General features: G+C 40.2%; 3 protein-coding genes across 3 annotated transcripts; all 3 read left to right on the top strand.

Annotated features, from left to right (window-relative positions):
- Positions 1-908: 908 nt before the first annotated feature.
- Positions 909-5180, top strand: LOC139950675 (uncharacterized). The gene has a single exon (XM_071949464.1). The coding sequence runs from the start codon at positions 1243-1245 to the stop codon at positions 2176-2178; it is 936 nt and encodes a 311-aa protein (XP_071805565.1). The 5' UTR covers positions 909-1242; the 3' UTR covers positions 2179-5180.
- A 5827-nt stretch (positions 5181-11007) lies between these two features.
- Positions 11008-12833, top strand: LOC139951043 (uncharacterized). Its single transcript, XM_071949857.1, has one exon. The coding sequence runs from the start codon at positions 11602-11604 to the stop codon at positions 12796-12798; it is 1197 nt and encodes a 398-aa protein (XP_071805958.1). The 5' UTR covers positions 11008-11601; the 3' UTR covers positions 12799-12833.
- Positions 12834-12841: 8 nt separating this feature from the next.
- On the top strand, positions 12842-18065 carry LOC139951042 (uncharacterized). Its single transcript, XM_071949856.1, has one exon. It carries the CDS (start codon positions 15763-15765, stop codon positions 16969-16971), a length of 1209 nt encoding a protein of 402 aa, XP_071805957.1. The 5' UTR covers positions 12842-15762; the 3' UTR covers positions 16972-18065.
- Positions 18066-19946: the final 1881 nt, after the last annotated feature.

Here is a 19946-nt window from a genome sequence, read left to right as displayed (position 1 = left end):
AAAAATTGATGTTTTCATTTTGTAAAACATTGTTGTTTTAATGAGTGTGTGAGACGTCGCACTTTTAAAAGTAAATAATTTCTAGCGTTTGTGTTTTTCAAAACGGGTCGTAAAATTTATAGTGTCAAGGTCATCGAAAATAACATATTATTTTGGACAGGAAGGTCGTATGATCAAAATTTTTATTTTATTTAAAATGTTGAGATTTGCTTGTTGGGATTATTATGATAAACTCAAAAATGAAATGTACTCGATATTCATCATTAAGAAGGAGCGGGTGACATATAACGTTATGTTTTTTTTCTGAAGAGTGAAAGTGCCAACGTTTATTGCCTAGCATAGGATAGCCTACTCCTACTAAAGTACTAGTAAAACTATAACGTTAGGCCTAGGCCTACCGTTAGGGCCATACGTTAACGTTAGTTTTGTTTAAACAATCCACCATCGATTTGCAAGAGTCGGAATTCTCCTCCGGATCCATCATCGTACTGGACAGCTTTTACTTAGTCTTACTAAGCCGTCAACGTGAATACAGTAATTACACACTCAAGCTACTGAAAAAATATTCGCGACTAGTCGCAGAAATATTCACGACGTCATAAAAATGTTCGCGACTAGTCGTGAAAAGATTCGCGACGTCGCCAAAATATTCGCAACTTGTCGTGAATAAATTCACGACGTCGCAAAAATGTTCATGACGTTGCAAACATATTTGCGACTTGTGAATAAATTCACGACGTCGCAAAAATATTCACGACTGGCTGTGTCCCTTCAGGGCCACCACAGATTTTGCATCGCTGCTTCATAAATGTACTTTCCGACTGCCGGCAGCCATATTGCTCGCCGCCCCGACATGGCCTAACGTTGTACTTGGCATGTTGGTCTACAAGGAAATATATCAAAACACAGTCAATGGCAGGGTGTAGTTGAAGGATTCTTTCAACAAATTCGTCTCATCGAGTGACGACTGTTTTTGCATCTTTGAGTGATTGGTTAAAGGTTTTATTCGATAGAAACTCGAACTACACACCCCGTTGCTGATGTATTTGGTTGCGTTGGCGTGTACTCTATGATGCACATTGGATGGACCATATTCGTTAACCAATAAAAACTACCGAGACTGAGGGTTTATTGCAACTGGATTGACTGTTTTGTGTCGTGAAGCTAAAAAACACGATCGAATTTCTTTTGAAAATACAGAAACGTGGACCGAAAGTATCGCGGAATTTTCGACCTTCCAAAATGGGAATTATTTCTATCATTAGTGGCTGTTTCGTCTTTTTCTGGCTTTGTCTTCCATCACCGAGTGAATGTCAAGTCAGTCAGCCCACTGTCTCCAGTTTCCCAGTGCAACCAGTTGAGAATGGTAATGTTACTCTTACATGCTCCGCGGCTGGCTTTGACCCCAACGCTCACATGTTTACCTGGCTAAGATCTTACAACTCGTCTTACGTCAATGTAATACCGGATCACAGAATGTCCTTCAGCCCTGATAATCTAATTAATGAAATGGTGAAACTTTATTCCCAAAGTCTCACAATCACCAACCTCACGAAGTCAGATGAAGGGTTATACTTGTGCGTCATTGTTGCGAACAACACTGCAGGAACTATACTTACAAATGGACAAGGGCGTCTTACTGTAAACTCGACCGAAGAGTTTCCAGTCTGTTTCCCGAACGGTCCGGCAGTGGTGAACGAGGGAAACATTCTGACATGTAGCACGGTCATCGATGAAAGAACCCCAGTGGTCAGTGATACAAAAGAACCTGTAGAAAGGCCAGATTGGGTCAAGACTCCTCCAGCAGTAAACGATTCAGGATCACGGTTGCAGAAGAGTGTCAAAGTTGCAGATGATGGAGTCACATTTTTCTGTTTTTCAGCAACACCAGAGAATCAAAACTGGACGTCTCTTTCCTGCAAGATAGGACCCTTGACCATCATCCCCTACCCAACCACAAAAATAACACCTTCAACAGTTTTTACTGACGAACCTGGCCTCGCTGTCGGTGTAATTACTGGTATAACAATCCCTTTAATCCTTCTTGTTGGTCTGGTTACCATCCTCGTCTCATACTTTGTGTACCGACGTAAAAGGACAAGTAATACAACCTCAGACAAGGGGCCAAACCAGCAAAATCCATCCCATATTTATGCTACTTCGATACGCGTGTATTAAATTGTAATGAATACACTTTGGGAAATATTGCAAACTTCTGTATAATTTTATAAGAGAGGTTTGCGGTAACACCATGTTGATGTCTCTGTTTTTATTAGTAAAGGTTTTAAAAGAACCGATGGTTAACGACTCAACGTTTCGATAAGCATGCTCCAATTGTCTTCAGGAGAATACTGGACTTGATGGTTGGCACTAAAAAAAAAAAGGATATCCACATGGTTTTACACCAAACCTTTAATAGCTGTACTTCCACATGCTACTTTTAAACTCTTGACCGCGTTATGGAGGTTGACAATGTGCTACAAATTTCGAAACGTGACAAATTCCATGATTCCCTTTCCTCTGGTTACGTCACTAATCAGAGCTATGGTGACCATACTTAACTTAATTTTATAAGAAAGGAGTCTTACTTACAAAAACTACAATTTTTTTCTCCCGGAAAAAAATGTGTTATTTCGTAATTTATATTAAATATTGCATCAACAGTTTCTCAAAGAACAATCACAAGTTGCTGAAACTCAAAACCTTGCCAAAATATTCTTTACTGTACTAAAAAAAATATTTACCGTTTCAGTATCCCCGAGCAGTTGAAACCAGTGTTGATATATTTTGGTGTATGAAAGGAAAAAACGTATAATATAACACATTATTCACTCGCACCCTCGAATTTACCTAAGAAAACTACACAACAGAGGTCACGACCCTAAACTTCACAACTGCGTAAAAATGGTTCATAACAAGGAAACTTACGCCGCAACTACTCCCGTATTATTGACGTTGAGTTTAGTTTGCGTGCGCAGACAGAGTACAGCAACTCAGTCTCGAGACTGTGACCAAACTGCGAGGTTGTCATCAAACAAATCACTTTCAAGTTGATATATGATTGATTTATAAACTCATGCTATATATGCCACACGGTTTGAACAGTCCAATGGTGAACATTACAGTAAATACTAATATAGGAACTAGACATTCAGTGAGGCTACAAAGTTGAGTGGCGTTCCATTAATTACCGAATATTTACTTCACAGTGTAGTCAACACACGACCATGGAGGACCAACGTAGAGACAATGTGAAAGGTGTTTGGTTTTTAGCACTTATGTTTTTTTCGCTGATATTCTCAGTCCGCTGTCGGTCAATGACTCTTGAAGTTTCTCCCAATATGACGGTGCAGCGGGAGGGAACTACGGTCAGTCTTCTCTGTCAGGTGTCTGGTTTTAATGCTTCTTATTACCTGTCTTGGTTCATCTTGGGTATCTTTACCGTTACCAGTAAGGATTTGTATGTTAGCGATCAGCGGTATCTTGTTAGTTTCACAGAGGGTGTGATTTCAACCTTCAATCTAACATTCACTGAAGTAGAGACAACTGATACAGGAACATAAAAATGCAATCTTATTCGTCCAACTGGTGAGATGTCTGCTGTGGGGGTCTTAGACGAGAAACTAGTTTTGTCAGTGTACCCCAGAGACGCATTCCCGTCCTGCAGTCCAAACGGTCCGGAGACATTAACTGTTGGAAGGGCCATCTCATGCAGTACATCTGGTATTGCAACTCCATCGATTACTGGAGAACATGGAGACTGGGTGGTCTACTGAGGTGAGCAGGGTGGGGCGGTCTTCTCAAAATATGTTACAACTTCGGACAATTCACAGACGTACATCTGTGTTGCAAACTTACCGTCGTCTGATATGAATTTGTCCTGCACTATTGGACCTTTGGATGTTGTTGACATCGAATCCACAACACCACCCACGATACCAACTAGGCCTACCGGTACAACAGTCGTAACATCAGGCCTGTCTGTTGGTCAAATCGCTGGTATCATCTTAGGACTGGTCGTCTTCATCATTCTCGTTGCAATACATGTTATGTGTTTCCGATTCGACGCAAGAAGGTGGAGGCTCGCAAAAGACTTCTTCATTGACTGCTGCAGCTCCCGGGAAACCCCACAGGCACAAGAAGATGCTTCAAGGAGTCCACCTGATGTACCGATGAGTAAGGAAGGAGATGATGTGCCTCATGTATACTGTTCGACCCTGAAAGAAAACCCCCAGCCTGGTCTTCCCTCTATTCAACCCGTTGAACACGAGAAAGATGCCAGCACTAGGGAAGCAGATCCTTACATGGAGTTGGACACTGCATACGAGAAACCATCTCAGTATGCAGAACTTAAACTTAGCTGATCGAACTCTTGGCATTGATTTACACCGTACACATGACTCAAACTTTAAAGGAACTGGACTTCATTGGAATATATAGTCAAAGATCAGTATTCTCACTTATATGCATAAAATAACAAATCGGTGAAAATTTGGACTCAATCGATCATTAAAGTTGTAAGAGAATAATGGAAGAAAAAAACAACTATTGTTGCAAAAAATGGTGTGCTTTCAGATGCCTAAAAAGGCTTTAAAAAAAAGCATTTCATTTTTGAGTGAGAAATTGTCTCTTCCCCCAAAACCACTTTACTTTAAAGGGGACCATTTCTCACAATGTGTTATACTACCGATGGCTATCCATTGTTCAAGATCAAGTGAATGTGTATACTAACCATTGTTTTGAGTTAATACCTATAGTGTCCGGTGCCGTTAAGTCTAAGACTGTACGTTGATTGAACAAGTCAACAATAGTAACCTGCGGGTGCAACAGCTTTTGTATTAAATATTCCAATTTGATATCATAAACGATTGAAAACTGTGTATCTATGAACATTTGGAAATCTGAAAATATATCATAAGAGTTTATATCGGTGGCGGTATTTTATGTTTCATTCATGTTTTTATATTGTCTTTTTTTAAGTAGTTTTACAGGACGTTTTAATCAATACAGAATGGTTTAAAAGTACCTGGTTTTTGAAAGAAATCTTTTGTTGAAGTGTTTTCCACTTTCGGAATTACACAAACAAGAGCTGTTTTTTCTGTTTAACGATAACAATTACTCAGATATGATGTCAGAGAATGGATAACACTTCTTTTAGGGTAACGATGCACATTTTGAAATCTGACAGGACTTCGAGTAATGTTGGAGGTCTTTTTTATTGTTCATTTGTGATTTTAGATTTGTTTTTAAATTAATTTTACTAGACGTATCAATAAATATATAATTATTAAAATACACTTTTGAAAAACAATTTTCCTTTTAAATTTGTTTGCATGAGCACAATGAAAAAAAATAGTTATTTTTATTTTATGTTTTCAAATCTACATAAGTCTTGCCAAACTGGCTTGAGGGGAACTGAAGTCTCATCCTCCTTAAGTTGTATGAGGATGGAACCTTCATCTTAGAAAATAGTGCAGCTACAACTTCAACAGTTTTACAAGACATTAACAAAATAATCAATACACACAAAGTTGTCAAAAGATAAGGGGGACACATTCCAAGGAGCCAATCCCAATGTGTTGCTGCGTAGCAAGCCGCCATGACGGAAACCATTGGCGTAATTCAGGGTTGGTTTCACATGAATGGTTCAATCTGACAGGTTGGTTCATACCTCATACGCGTTCACACAAACTGCATTCTCTGTACACACTGATGTATGCTAAATAGGTTTGCAGTGCAGTTATGGATTGTTGGAAATCATATTTCTTGCAATAGTTTACATAAGAGCTTTTGAAGACAGTTTGGATTTTAGTACCACCGTTGAGATGATAAACATTTCAAGTAAATGATGCAGTTTTAACTTTTCTAGTGTTGATAGAGGTGTGTGTGTGTGAAAGGAGAAACCGTAAACTCAAATGGCATTCTTATACTACCCACCCACATATTTACCTAAGAAAGGTACACACAACAGAGGTCATGACCCTAAACTTCACAACTGCGTAAAAAGTGTTCATAACAAGGAAACTGGTCTTTGAAAAATAACGACGCAACTAATCCCGTATTATAATAATGTTGGGTTTACTTTGTATGCGCAGACAGAGTACAGTAAATCAGTTTCGAGACTTGGACCAAACTGCGAGGTTGACATCAACCAAATCACGTTCAAATTGATGACGGAATATACTCATGCTATATACAAGAAGGTTTAAACAGTCCAATGGTGAACAATATAATCAGTAAGACCGATAAAGAAACTAAACTTTCAGTGAGTCTACAGAAGTTGAGTCGTGTTCCATCCATTACTGATTTTTTACTTCACGGCGTAGTCAACATACGACCATGGAGGATCAACGTAGAGACATTGTGAAAGGTGTTTGGTTTTTAGCATTGATGTTTTCTTTGCTGATATTCTCGGTTCGTTGTCAGTCATATCCTTCAATGACTCTTGAAGTTTCTCCCAACATGATGGTGCAGCGGGAGGGAACTACGGTCAGTCTCCTCTGCCATGTTGCTGGTTTCGATGCTTCAACTCATTTTCTATCGTGGTATAAAGAGGGGTCAGGCAGTTTCGGTGTTACCAGTACGGACTTGTCTGTTTATAGAAATAAGCGATATCTGGTTAGCTTCACAAAGGGTTTGATTTCAACCTTCAATCTAACATTCACTGAAGTAAAGACAACTGATACAGGAACATACCAATGCAATCTTATTCATCCAACTGGTGAGATGTCCTTTGTGGGGGTCTTAGACAAAAAACTAGTTTTGTCTGTGTACCCCAGAGATGCCTTCCCGTTCTGCACTCCAAACGGTCCGGGGACAGTAAACACTGGAAGTTTCATCTCCTGCAGTACATCTGGTAACGCAACTGCATCGATTAGTGCAGATAATGATGAATGGACGCTCTACTACTCATATCAGCATGGTGGAATAGCTCTGTTAATAAAAAATGTTACATCATCGGATAATTTACAAACGTATATCTGCGTTGCAAACTTACCGTCGTCTGACATGAATCTGTTTTGCATTATTGGACCTTTGAAAGTTGTTGACATCGAACCCACAATAACACCCAAAATAAAATCAAGACTGTCTGCTGGTCAAATCACCGGTATTGTCATTGGCGTGGTCGTCCTTATCGTTATTATCGCAATACATACACTGTGTTGTCGATGTGAAACTAGGCGATGGTTTCACCCCAAAGACTACCTCATCGACTGCGGCAGCTCCCAGAAAACCCCACATGCTCGTGAAGATACCAGGAGTCCCAATGAACTGATAAGTAGGGACAGGGATGAAGTGCCACCTTCTTACAATTCTGTCCTGGAAGAGCAGTCGGTGGGTGTCTCACAGCCTGGTCGACCGGGAGTTGAGTCAAAAATATACGCAGAATCATCTATCGTAACCCGTGAGCCAGACATGAACATTTCCCTGCGTCTAAACCTGAACATTGCAGAAGCTGGTGCTAATATCAACAATGAATATAAGCATCCGTCCGACCGGGAGCCTAGCGTTGGAATTCCCCCAAAACCGCACGATAACACCGACCGAACCCATGCAGCCACCGGACGAAACCATAGCGAGAGAGGCCGTCCTGGTGCGTCGGATCCTCGGCAACAAACACCACAGATTAACGCTCAGGTGAACAAGCCCCGTGTTAACAACGCAGACACCAGTGGAGGCACTTCGCGGAGTGCAGACACGACTGGACAACCTCAACAGCCGGTGAGGAAGCCCAAGAAGTTCTCAAGACGTGAAGAGATCTCCGATAAGATTGAGCAAGGGTCTTCCCAGACAGTCGTCTATGCCGACCTCGATCTTGAGAAAGAAGGACAAGACGAAAACAAACAATTGGTAAATCCGCAAGAAACTCTGTATGCTGACATTCGCGTGTAAAACTAAAAGTTGGCTCAAAATATCTCCAGTTCACAAAGTTCACTTAAATCGAAGAACAGCCGCTAAACTGGTTAAATATTGCTAGCCAAAAAAAATAGTAAGGAACCAGGCGCGTTTGCTGTACATGTGCGTTGTATTTTAGCTGGTATTCTGCAACACCAATAGTGATGTGATTGTTTGTAAACATTTGCAATTAGCATATTTTAAAAATTATAAGGATATGTTAACCCAGAGATGGTGTTTTTGTACACCCCATATGCATCAGCACAATTATCTAGAATTGTGATTATTAGCAACTTCGTGTGTTTAGCAGATTTATGAATTACAATATAAGTTAACCCTGAGATCGGTGTTGTTGTTATTGTTCACCTCGTTCCCAGCACTGCTCGTCATTCAGCAGTACAATAGAGTTGAATACTACAAAACGCCTTTTCACACCACTGCATTAGTAATGCGTTTTGCACATTTTCTTTCGTACAACTAACATGTCCAAAATATCATGGGAATGAACTGGTGGTTCCCCTAAAAAGTTTGGGCTCATCAGTCGGGTTGAGTATTATAAGGAAATCAAGACTAAAATTCACCCTAACAATATACAAGGCTGAAGTTGGCTTGTTGGTTGTGCTTTAAAAAACAGCATGTAATTAAATTCACTTGACACGTTAAGTAATTACTCAAAATGTATTAGCATAAAAACTTAACTTAATAACGAGCAACGGAAAGCTGCAAGTATAATGATGATGGTATAAAACAGTGTGAAAAACTACTTTCTCTGAAGTTGAGTTTTTGAGAAAGAGGCAAGTTCTCACTAAAATATTAAAAGACTCTCGTGCAGCTTTTTATTCATATATTTCCATCTAAAAGCACGACCACTGCAACAAGGGTGTTTTTTTCTTTCATTATTTTCTTGCAACTTTGAGCCAACATTTTTACAGGTTTGTTATTTTATACTGATGTTGGCTTACACCAAGTGAAAATATTGGTCTTTGACAACTACCAAAGGTGTCCAGTTTCTTTTTTATTCTTGGCTACAATATTGGGAGGGCAAATCTTTTTTGATGACAGTTTTTTTACTTTTGCCCTTCCCTGGACGGCCTGTGCTTGTTTTATTGTTTTGCTTGTCCGAAGAATAAAATTAAAAATAAAATAAATAAAAATTGTTGTAACTTACTACAACAACATACTTCCATGTATAAGTTAGAGTTCACGCAGTATGCAGAACACAGTTTAAAGACAGTGGGCACTATCGGTAATTGTCAAAGACCAGTCTTTTCACTTGCTGTATCTCAACATATGCATAAAATAACAAACCTGTGGAAATTTGAACTCAATTGGTCGTCGAAGTTATGAGATAATAATGAAAGAAAAAACACCCTGGTCACGGATGCTTGATTTCGAGACCTCAAGTTCTAAATCTGAGGTCTCGAAATTAAATTCGTGGAAAATTACTTCTTTCTCACAAACTACTCCACTTCAGAGGCAGCTGTTTCTCACATTGTTTTATACTATCAACCTCTCCCCATTAATCGTTACCAAGTAAGTTTTTATGCTAAAAATTATTTTGAGTAATTACCAATATTGTCCACTGCCTTTAAGCAATGGTTTATTTTACTCAGTGAAACACATACTTTTTGTTTTAATCAAGCTGTGATTTGCGCTGTACATTTTGTTGAATTAAGTATTTTTGTATTTTACTTATAACCAAAGACATAACTTTTAACCTTTCTGTCTGTCTGAACTGCGGTGGATTCTAGTCAAATATGATACCCTGGGTATTCATGTATAGGTCTAATTCAAGTGCAGTAAAAAATAAAATGGCACATCGCAATTGAATCAGTTTACTTTTTCTATTTCAAACATAAGAACGAGCGTTCTGTTATGAAGGACCATTTTACTGCAACTTGGAGACAACCATTTGTGTCAGAAGAAACACTTTGAAAGGGAAAAAATATAAAACAAATAAAGAATTTTTTAAAGAACCTTATTATCCGAGACGGCCCGGATTTTTAATATATATATATATGTATTTTTTAAATAGATTTTCTGAACAAAGGGTTACATGTTTAAAGTGATAATTTTCTTGGAAATGTCTTCGAAACCGTTGGCCATAAATTGCCTCGTTTGACACTATCAATACACAAGAAAATAATATTGTATTATAATAGGTCTTAACGTCTAGCACGCGTATGTTACTTCACTCGTATTTTGTAATTGTTTATATTATCCAGAAATTTTGAAAGCTACAAAAGTATAGCATTTTGTGCATGTTTTAATTTTGTTTCATTTTTTGTTTTGCTTTAATAAAGAGTCTGCATAAAGTATTAAACAAAAATAAGTTTTTTTTGTTATTTGTCACTTAAGTTGGGCCATCGGAAATGTAACCAAGTAGAAGAATGTCCCGCCTATTCCTATCTCCGCCCCCATTTATTACCCCCTTCTTGCAGCCTATAGGGTTTATCTGTCTTGGTCCAAGTCAGGATTCTAAGGCTGTGTCCGAATTAGCGGCTACAGCTGCTACGGCTACGGCTAAATGTCCGCGTCATTATGTGTTGAGGCATAGGACGACCTTAGCAACACCTTTAGCAACAGCCGTAGCCGTAGCCGCCTATTTGGATTCAGCCTTAGATAAGGACAGAGAAATGAAAATCCCAGAAACACTGTTCCATCTACCCCAACCTTAACCCCACTCCCCTATGCACATGTTAAGTTGGTTTCAAGCTATGGAGAAGCATTCTCGTTAAAACCTCTTCACAATCATAGGTTTGTAGCAAGTCCCTGTGATGGTAATACACCAGTGTGTTCCTCCTTTCAGAGTGTTCAAGCATGAAACCAGTCTTTCTGATTGTATTTTTGCTGAGATGTAGAATAAAGAGCCATTCCAATAGGTTTATTCCACGTAGGCCTACTGAATTTATTCATGTTTTAGCGTCTGTCGATCTTTCTAAAGGCTTCTATATAAATACAACTTATTTTTTATTCATGAGCACAAAATTATTCTCTCACCGATTTCATGAAATGGTCATAGAAAGTAATCATTTAAGATAAATACACCCAATGCCTTATTGAGTTATACTTCACATACTTCAAATAGCTTTCGATATTATCCTTATCGTGTTCTATGTCGGTACCATGACGTCACTTCTACAGTCCACTGCACACGAATACATGATTTCCCGCAACCTGTTGATGAAAAGATCCCTAAATCGCACCAGATTTGACAATTTGTAAAGAATCTACTTTTATTCAAATGAGGTTTTGCATCGCTGCTTCATAAATGTACTTTCCGACTGCCGGCAGACATATTGCTCGCCGCCCCGACATGGCCTAACGTTGTACTTGGCATGTTGGTTCACAAGGAAATATATCATAACACAGTCAATGGCAGGGTGTGATTGAAGGATTCTTTCAACAAATTCGTCTCATCAAGTGACGACTGTTTTTGCATCTTTGAGTGATTGGTTAAAGGTTTTATTCGATAGAAACTCGAACTACACACCCCGTTGCTGATGTATTTGGTTGCGTTGGCGTGTACTCTATGATGCACATTGGATGGACCATATTCGTTAACCAGTAAAAACTACCGAGATTGAGGGTTTATTGCAACTGGATTGACTGTTTTGTGTCGTGAAGCTGAAAAACACGATCGAATTTCTTTTGAAAATACAGAAACGTGGACCGAAAGTATCGCGAAATTTTCGACCTTCCAAAATGGGAATTATTTCTATCATTAGAGGCTGTTTCGTCTTTTTCTGGCTTTGTCTTCCATCACCGAGTGAATGTCAAGTCAGTCAGCCCACTGTCTCCAGTTTCCCAGTGCAACCAGTTGAAAATGGTAATGTTACTCTTACATGCTCCGCGGCTGGCTTTGACCCCAACGCTCACATGTTTACCTGGCTAAGATCTTACAACTCGTCTTACGTCAATGTAATACCGGATCACAGAATGTCCTTCAGCCCTGATAATCTAATTGATGAAGTGGTGAAACTTTATTCCCAAAGTCTCACAATCACCAACCTCACGAAATCAGATGAAGGGTTATTCTTGTGCGTCATTGTTGCGAACAACACTGCAGGAACTATACTTACAAATGGACAAGGGCGTCTTACTGTAAACTCGACCGAAGAGTTTCCAGTCTGTTTCCCAGACGGTCCGGCAGTTGTGAACGAGGGAGACATTCTGACATGTAGCACGGTCATCGATGAAAGAACCCCAGTGGTCAGTGATACAAAAGAACCTGTAGAAAGGCCAGATTGGAAAATTAATTCAACTCAAGCAGGAAACGAATCTAGATCACGGTTGCAGAAGAGTGTCCAAGTCTCAGATGATGGAGTCACATTTTTCTGTTTTTCAATAACTCCGGAGAATCAAAACTGGACGTCTCTTTCCTGCAAGATAGGACCGTTAACGGTCACTCGATCACCCACAACTAAACAGCCTTTGATCCAACCTACCGGACAGCCAGCCCTGCCCCTTGCTGTAATCATCGGCATCGCGGTGGGTGCAGGCTTGCTTCTGGTGATCATCCTCATCATAATCATCTGCTGTTGCTGTCGCGAAGAATCATACCTCCTTAACTTCGACGGTTTCTTCGGTAGCACCATCCGGAAAAGAACGTCCAGACACCCGAATCAGGCCGAAGTAGAGCTTGATCGACAGAACCCCGATGGCAGCGACGAACCCAGCCCAATGGCTCAAGATGGTCAGGTAAGGTTCTCATTCGACGACGGTGCTGACCATGACGTCTTGCCCATCGTCAAGATCGAGCCGAACATCTACGAGGAGCGGAGGAATCCAGGGACGTCTTCTCAACGTGAGACGGATCCTGAGGAAGATGCCTACTGGAATGAGAACCTGAAGCAGCAGTTAGCTGATGCTGTGGATGAAGATGATGATTTTAGTGACTGAAAACGTTGACGACGTGTACCAGAGGTATGACCAATGTTTCTTAGTCGGGGGGGGGGGGGGCTGAAGGAGACACAAAAGGCCTGCAAAAAGACAAAGGGAAAGTGTGAAAACACAAAAGAGGTCCAGAAAGTTTGTGTGATATTGTTTGCTATTGATTGAACTATAACATGATTATTACTTTGTGTATTGGAATATATTATAACCAAGAGCATCGTGGTCAAAAGTATTTTTTAAAGTAATGATATACTACAATTCGGAAGTAGTATTTGCCAAGGGTGTCTCTTAAATACTTTACTTTAAAAGAAATGATAGATATATCGGGGGCGGGATTACTTGAAGTTATCTTGGCAATGTCAAGTTTCTTGTAAGTAACAACTATAGAATCTACATCAATGACACACGATAAGGGCCCACTCAAACGTTTAGCCTCAGTTTGGAAGTTTTAATTTATAGGCAAACAAAATGGCTGCACAAGTGATAATACGTCCAAAACAAAACAGCACAGTCTAATCAGTTGCTGGATTGCATACATTTGGACTTTCTAAGAGTCTTTTTTTTTTCATCAGCTCAGCGTGTCAATGTGGCTTTCTGTGTGATTCTAAGTTTGAGTTTGATCCATCGTTAATGCTGCCCCCCCCCCAAAAAAAAAAATGCGAAATTGGCAAAAGGTTTTTGCATTTCTCCAAGTTGGCGTGTTTTTTTTTTGTTTTTTTCTTGTGTATTTCCGAGTGGTTATGGCCATGGAAGTTTTATTAAAATACCAACCTATGTGGATACGTTGGTTCCCTCGTTCATTCAAATGAAATATTTACTCTATGTGGATCGCTGACTTTTACTTGTCCATTGACGAGGTCCACTGACCTTATAGTACGGATGACGTCACAATTTGGTTACCACTTTGCAGAAGAATGGGACACCATTGTGTCGCTGCACAACTGTCGGAATTGCAACGCGTACCAGTTATAGCAGTTAAGCAGTGTAGTAAACAAACAGTGACGTCATCAGTACAGAGTTATATTTCGCAGCTAGATCTAAAAGGGGTTAAAGGTCAGGTTTTGATGCACTAGATGTTCGAGGATAATAGTAGTTCAACAACTCTTATAAAACAATAATGAATGTTATTGATGAGAAACATTTCAGCTGATTATAGTTGTAAACTAAGCTTATGTCGTAGTAACAGAAATGCAATATTGAAGTAGACGAAGTCCCCCCAAAAAAATAATACAATTTTACTGCAATACTGATTAATGATTTGCCGGTGTTTTCAAAGGTTAAATAATTTATGTGAATAACACTGCATGATTCATGTACCAATTCATGAGAAATTATATCATTCTTTGAATTGTCTGGCAGGTATGGTTTAAAGCCATTGGACCCTTTCGGTAAACAGTATTGTCCAAGGCCCACACTTTGTGTACCACAACTTCTATATCAAATAACAAACCTTTGAAAATTTAGGCTCAATCGGTCATCGGAGTCGGGAGAAAACAACGGAAAAACCCACCCTTGTTTCCGCGCGGTTCGCCGTGTCATGACATGTGTTTAAAATAAATCCGTAATTCTCGTTAACGAGAATTTATATTGTTTTGCTGTTTTCTCAGAAAGTAAAGCATTTCATGGAATAATATTTCAAGAGAAGTCTTTCACCATTGCCTTCTGTAAACCCTGTAAGTTATTTGTAAATCTGTTATTTTTTTTCTAAACCGAAAGGGTCCAATGGCTTTAAGCTCTATGTTTTGCTATAATAGATGGGGATTAATTTCTATACTTTACTACTAATAGTGTGGGACATTTTTTAATGTTCTTTTAAATCCACTTTTATTGAGGATTGCCATTTTGGTCAATCGCCAGAAAAGGTTATGAGTGGTCAGAAGAGCGATAACAATTGATGGACTGTTTTGACTGTAATTAGTTTAATTATGTATATTAAATGATGTAAAAAAACTGGTTCTGGCTTGTTGGTATTCAGCTATGCATTACTGGCGAAGTTGTAAAACAAAGTTTCATACTAAGGTATTTGATTTCATTAAGAATGTTTACAACTTAATCTGACATTGTTTATTAAGTTTTAAAGGCCATCGTTTATTTTTTCTCGTTTTAAACAAATCATCACTAAACCACTGAGATCAGATTTAACAGATTGTTGTCTTTAAAAATACGTCACAGTACGTCACAAAACGTTTTATTCATGGACCCTTGTAATACAAACATGCCTTTGATGTACCATTCCAGACTATTGTGTAATACTGTTTGTACAGATGCAAGTTTCTTTCATTGGGTCGTATTTCGATGGTATTGAAAAGAAAACACCTTTCAATGTAACACATCTATATAAGGTCTCCCATCTTACAGTTTATTATTATTACCATGAAGTTTCCTCCTACGGCTCATTGCACACGAATAACTGAACTCACGTACACGTAGGTACAGATGTAAACATATCACACCAGACTTCACAAATTGTAAAGAATCTACCCTTTAGTCAAATTATATATTTTTTCATCGGTTGTTGTTTTAACGTGAAGTATAAATGCTTGAATTCATACTGCTCTCAACAGACCAGACGATCTACTGTTGATGTGATTTTAAATTCACTTGTGGAGTCCATAAAGAAGAGCAGTACAATCCAGGCAAGGCCTTTAGTGTACATGATACATCAGTCCAGATACTTCTTTAGAGACAATTGTTCTACGTTTTTGAGTGATTGGTGGGTGATTTCATTTTGAAAACCATTCAAACTGCACACAGAGTTATCTATGATAACCTCTTTTATAGAATCTGCCTTTTGTACATAATTCATTTGATCATTTTTTTTCAATGAAAGCAACTTATTTCAAACGATTGGACTGACTTAACTGTTTTTACATTCTTGTGCCGAAGACGCAACTTGAATTTTGTTTCCACTGTTAATTTGAGACAATAGACGTGGCTTGAAAGCATCGTGTGGATTTCAACCTTCTCAACATGGGCATTCTCCACTTGATCGTGAGTTGTTTCGTCATCTTCTTGCTTTGTCTTCCATCCCCGGGTCATTGTGAGGTCACTGTCTCCAGAGTATCAGTTTATCCACAGCAACCATTCACGAACGGCACTGTAACTCTAACCTGCCTGGCTACTGGCTTTGATCCGGATGTACACATGTTTACCTGGCAGCATTATGTCAGTCCTTCTTACTCTGAAGTCATGGAAGATGATAGAATTTCCGTCAGCCCTGTTGATCTGGATAAAGAAACGTCGACACTTCATTCTCAAAACCTAACAATCACCACACTGACATCAACTGATGCTGGGTCTTACCTGTGTGTCATTATTAGGAAAGACAATAAAACTGTAATTACAAATAGAGAAGGGCGTCTTACTGTAAACTCAACAGAAGAGTTTCCAGTCTGTTTCCCAGACGGTCCGGCCGTTGTGAACGAGGGAGACATTCTGACATGTAGCACGGTCATCGATGAAAGAACCCCATTGGTCAGTGATACGAACAGTACCGTAGAAAGGCCAGATTGGGAAGAAATTAATTCAACTCAAGCAGGAAACGAACCTGGATCACGGTTGCAGAAGAGTGTCAAAGTTTCAGATGAAGGAGTCACTTTTTTCTGTTTTTCAATAACTCCGGAGAATCAAAACTGGACGTCTCTTTCTTGCAAGATAGGTCCATTGACGGTCATTCCAGCCCCAACCACACCCAAGCAGCCTCTGATCCAACCTACCGGAGAGCCAGCCCTACCAACTGCTGTACTCATCGTGATCGTAGTGGGTGCATTCTTGCTCCTCATGCTCCTCCTCCTCCTCTTCCTCCTTATCCACACCATCTGCTGCCGATACAAACCAAAGAAATACCTCCTCAACTTCGGCGGTTTCTTCAGCGGCACCATCCGAAGAAGGCAGTCTTCAAAACGGCTGAAGCAGACCGACGTTGAGCTCGATCGACAGACCCCTGACGGCAGTGACGAACCCAACCCAGCTGAAGATGATCGGTTCTCTTCTGAAGACGGTGCTGACCGTGACGTCTTGCCCATCGTCGAGATCGAGCCGAATATCTACGAGGATCAAGGGAATCCCGGGACGTCATTTCAACGTGAGGATGAACCTGAGGTAGGGGGGTACTGGGACGCGGACCTGAAGCAGCAGTTAGCTGAGGCAGTAGGTGAAGGAGATTTTTATAGCGATTGAAAAAAAGTTAGCAAATTGTCGGTGAGATGCCCAATGTTTTTTAGTTTAAACAGCTACTTTAGCAACAAGAATTAACGGACATAATATTTAGTTTTGTTTATAATAACTGTGTTTGTTTGTCAATTCGTTGTATGCACAATGTTGATATTTTTGTACTTCTGAATTTAGCATTATTTTCAGTCAAACAATAAGACCCCAACCTCTAGAATTTTTTTAAACCTGCGACATACATTTCAGCCGTTGACGGTGTGCGTCAAAATGCAAAAATCTTCAGTCACTTGTGGGAGACTTGTAATAACGAGGCTTTTTGTGAATCTACCTGAAATACACAGGAGAAGGATTTTTCAAAACTATGTGTTGATGTTTACCAGGATATTGATATACCAATCTATTGATATTTGAAATAGTATACCACTATACTTCAAGTTATTGAGTAACGTATAGGTGTGATAATGAATCAAAGGATATTCGGAATACTTTAAAGACACTGGACACTATTGGTAACTGTCAAAGACCAGTCTTCTCACTTGGTGTATCTCAAGATCAGCATGAAATAACAAACCTGTGAAAATTTGAGCTCAGTCGGTCGTCGAAGTTGCGAGATATTAATGAAAGAAAAAAACACCCTTGTCACACGAAGTTGTGTGCTTTCTGATGCTTGATTTCGAGACCTCAAATTCTAAATCTGAGGTCTCGAAATCAACTTCGTGGAAAAATACTTCTTTCTCAAAAGCTACGTCACTTCAGAGGGGGCTGTTTCTCAGAAGTTTTATACTATCAACCTCTCCCCATTACTCGTCACCAAGAAAGGTTTTATGATAATAATTGTTTTTGAGTAATTACCAATAGTGTCCACTGCCTTTAAAAAGATGAAGGTTTTACTCTGTGACTTTGTTAGGGGCGACTTTGTAAGGGGGCGACTTTGTAAGGGGTGACTTTGTAAGGGGGCGACTTTGTAAGGGGTGACTTTGTAAGGGGGCGACTTTGTAAGGGGCGACTTTGTAAGGGGCGACTTTGTAAGGGGCGACTTTGTAAGGGGCGACTTTGTAAGGGGTGACTTTGTAAGGGGTGACTTTGTAAGGGGCGACTTTGTAAGGGGTGACTTTGTAAGGGGGTGACTTTGTAAAGGGGGTGACTTTGTAAGGGGTGACTTTGTAAGGGGTGACTTTGTAAGGGGGTGACTTTGTAAGGGGGTGACTTTGTAAGGGGTGACTTTGTAAGGGGTGACTTTGTAAGGGGTGACTTTGTAAGGGGTGACTTTGTAAGGGGTGACTTTGTAAGGGTGACTTTGTAAGGGGTGACTTTGTAAAGGGGGTGACTTTGTAAGGGGTGACTTTGTAAGGGTGACTTTGTAAGGGGTGACTTTGTAAGGGGTGACTTTGTAAGGGGCGACTTTGTAAGGGGGTGACTTTGTAAGGGGGTGACTTTGTAAGGGGTGACTTTGTAAGGGGTGACTTTGTAAGGGGTGACTTTGTAAGGGGCGACTTTGTAAGGGGTGACTTTGTAAGGGGTGACTTTGTAAGGGGTGACTTTGTAAGGGGTGACTTTGTAAGGGGTGACTTTGTAAGGGGCGACTTTGTAAGGGGTGACTTTGTAAGGGCGTGACTTTGTAAGGGGTGACTTTGTAAGGGGTGACTTTGTAAGGGGCGACTTTGTAAGGGGTGACTTTGTAAGGGGTGACTTTGTAAGGGGTGACTTTGTAAGGGGCGACTTTGTAAGGGGCGACTTTGTAAGGGGCGACTTTGTAAGGGGTGACTTTGTAAGGGGTGACTTTGTAAGGGGCGACTTTGTAAGGGGTGACTTTGTAAGGGGGTGACTTTGTAAAGGGGGTGACTTTGTAAGGGGTGACTTTGTAAGGGGTGACTTTGTAAGGGGGTGACTTTGTAAGGGGGTGACTTTGTAAGGGGTGACTTTGTAAGGGGTGACTTTGTAAGGGGTGACTTTGTAAGGGGTGACTTTGTAAGGGGTGACTTTGTAAGGGTGACTTTGTAAGGGGTGACTTTGTAAAGGGGGTGACTTTGTAAGGGGTGACTTTGTAAGGGTGACTTTGTAAGGGGTGACTTTGTAAGGGGTGACTTTGTAAGGGGCGACTTTGTAAGGGGGTGACTTTGTAAGGGGGTGACTTTGTAAGGGGTGACTTTGTAAGGGGTGACTTTGTAAGGGGTGACTTTGTAAGGGGCGACTTTGTAAGGGGTGACTTTGTAAGGGGTGACTTTGTAAGGGGTGACTTTGTAAGGGGTGACTTTGTAAGGGGTGACTTTGTAAGGGGCGACTTTGTAAGGGGTGACTTTGTAAGGGCGTGACTTTGTAAGGGGTGACTTTGTAAGGGGTGACTTTGTAAGGGGCGACTTTGTAAGGGGTGACTTTGTAAGGGGTGACTTTGTAAGGGGTGACTTTGTAAGGGGTGACTTTGTAAGGGGCGACTTTGTAAGGGGTGACTTTGTAAGGGGGTGACTTTGTAAGGGGTGACTTTGTAAGGGGTGACTTTGTAAGGGGTGACTTTGTAAGGGCGTGACTTTGTAAGGGGTGACTTTGTAAGGGGTGACTTTGTAAGGGGCGACTTTGTAAGGGGTGACTTTGTAAGGGGTGACTTTGTAAGGGGTGACTTTGTAAGGGGGTGACTTTGTAAGGGGTGACTTTGTAAGGGGTGACTTTGTAAGGGGTGACTTTGTAAGGGGGTGACTTTGTAAGGGGTGACTTTGTAAGGGGTGACTTTGTAAAGGGGTGACTTTGTAAGGCGTGACTTTGTAAGGGGGTAAATCTAAACTGATATTCGAAATGTTGTTCAGTCTGTAACAGTAGTGATTGCATGGTATAAACAATTTGACAAGCTTTACATTTAAACATGATTATTTCTAAGATTGTCGTTTCACTGGCCTTATATTGTATGCGATACACAAAGCGATCATTTTGTACAATTCATCATTTATTATATTATATGCATTGTACGATAGAACTTAGTTGTTTTTTAATGT

The sequence above is a fragment of the Asterias amurensis genome, chromosome 18 (genome assembly GCF_032118995.1).
Source record: "Asterias amurensis chromosome 18, ASM3211899v1".
Classification (NCBI taxonomy): Eukaryota; Metazoa; Echinodermata; class Asteroidea; order Forcipulatida; family Asteriidae; genus Asterias; species Asterias amurensis.
The sequence above is the reverse complement of the archived record's forward strand: the minus strand, read 5'-3'. Positions and strand labels throughout refer to the sequence as shown.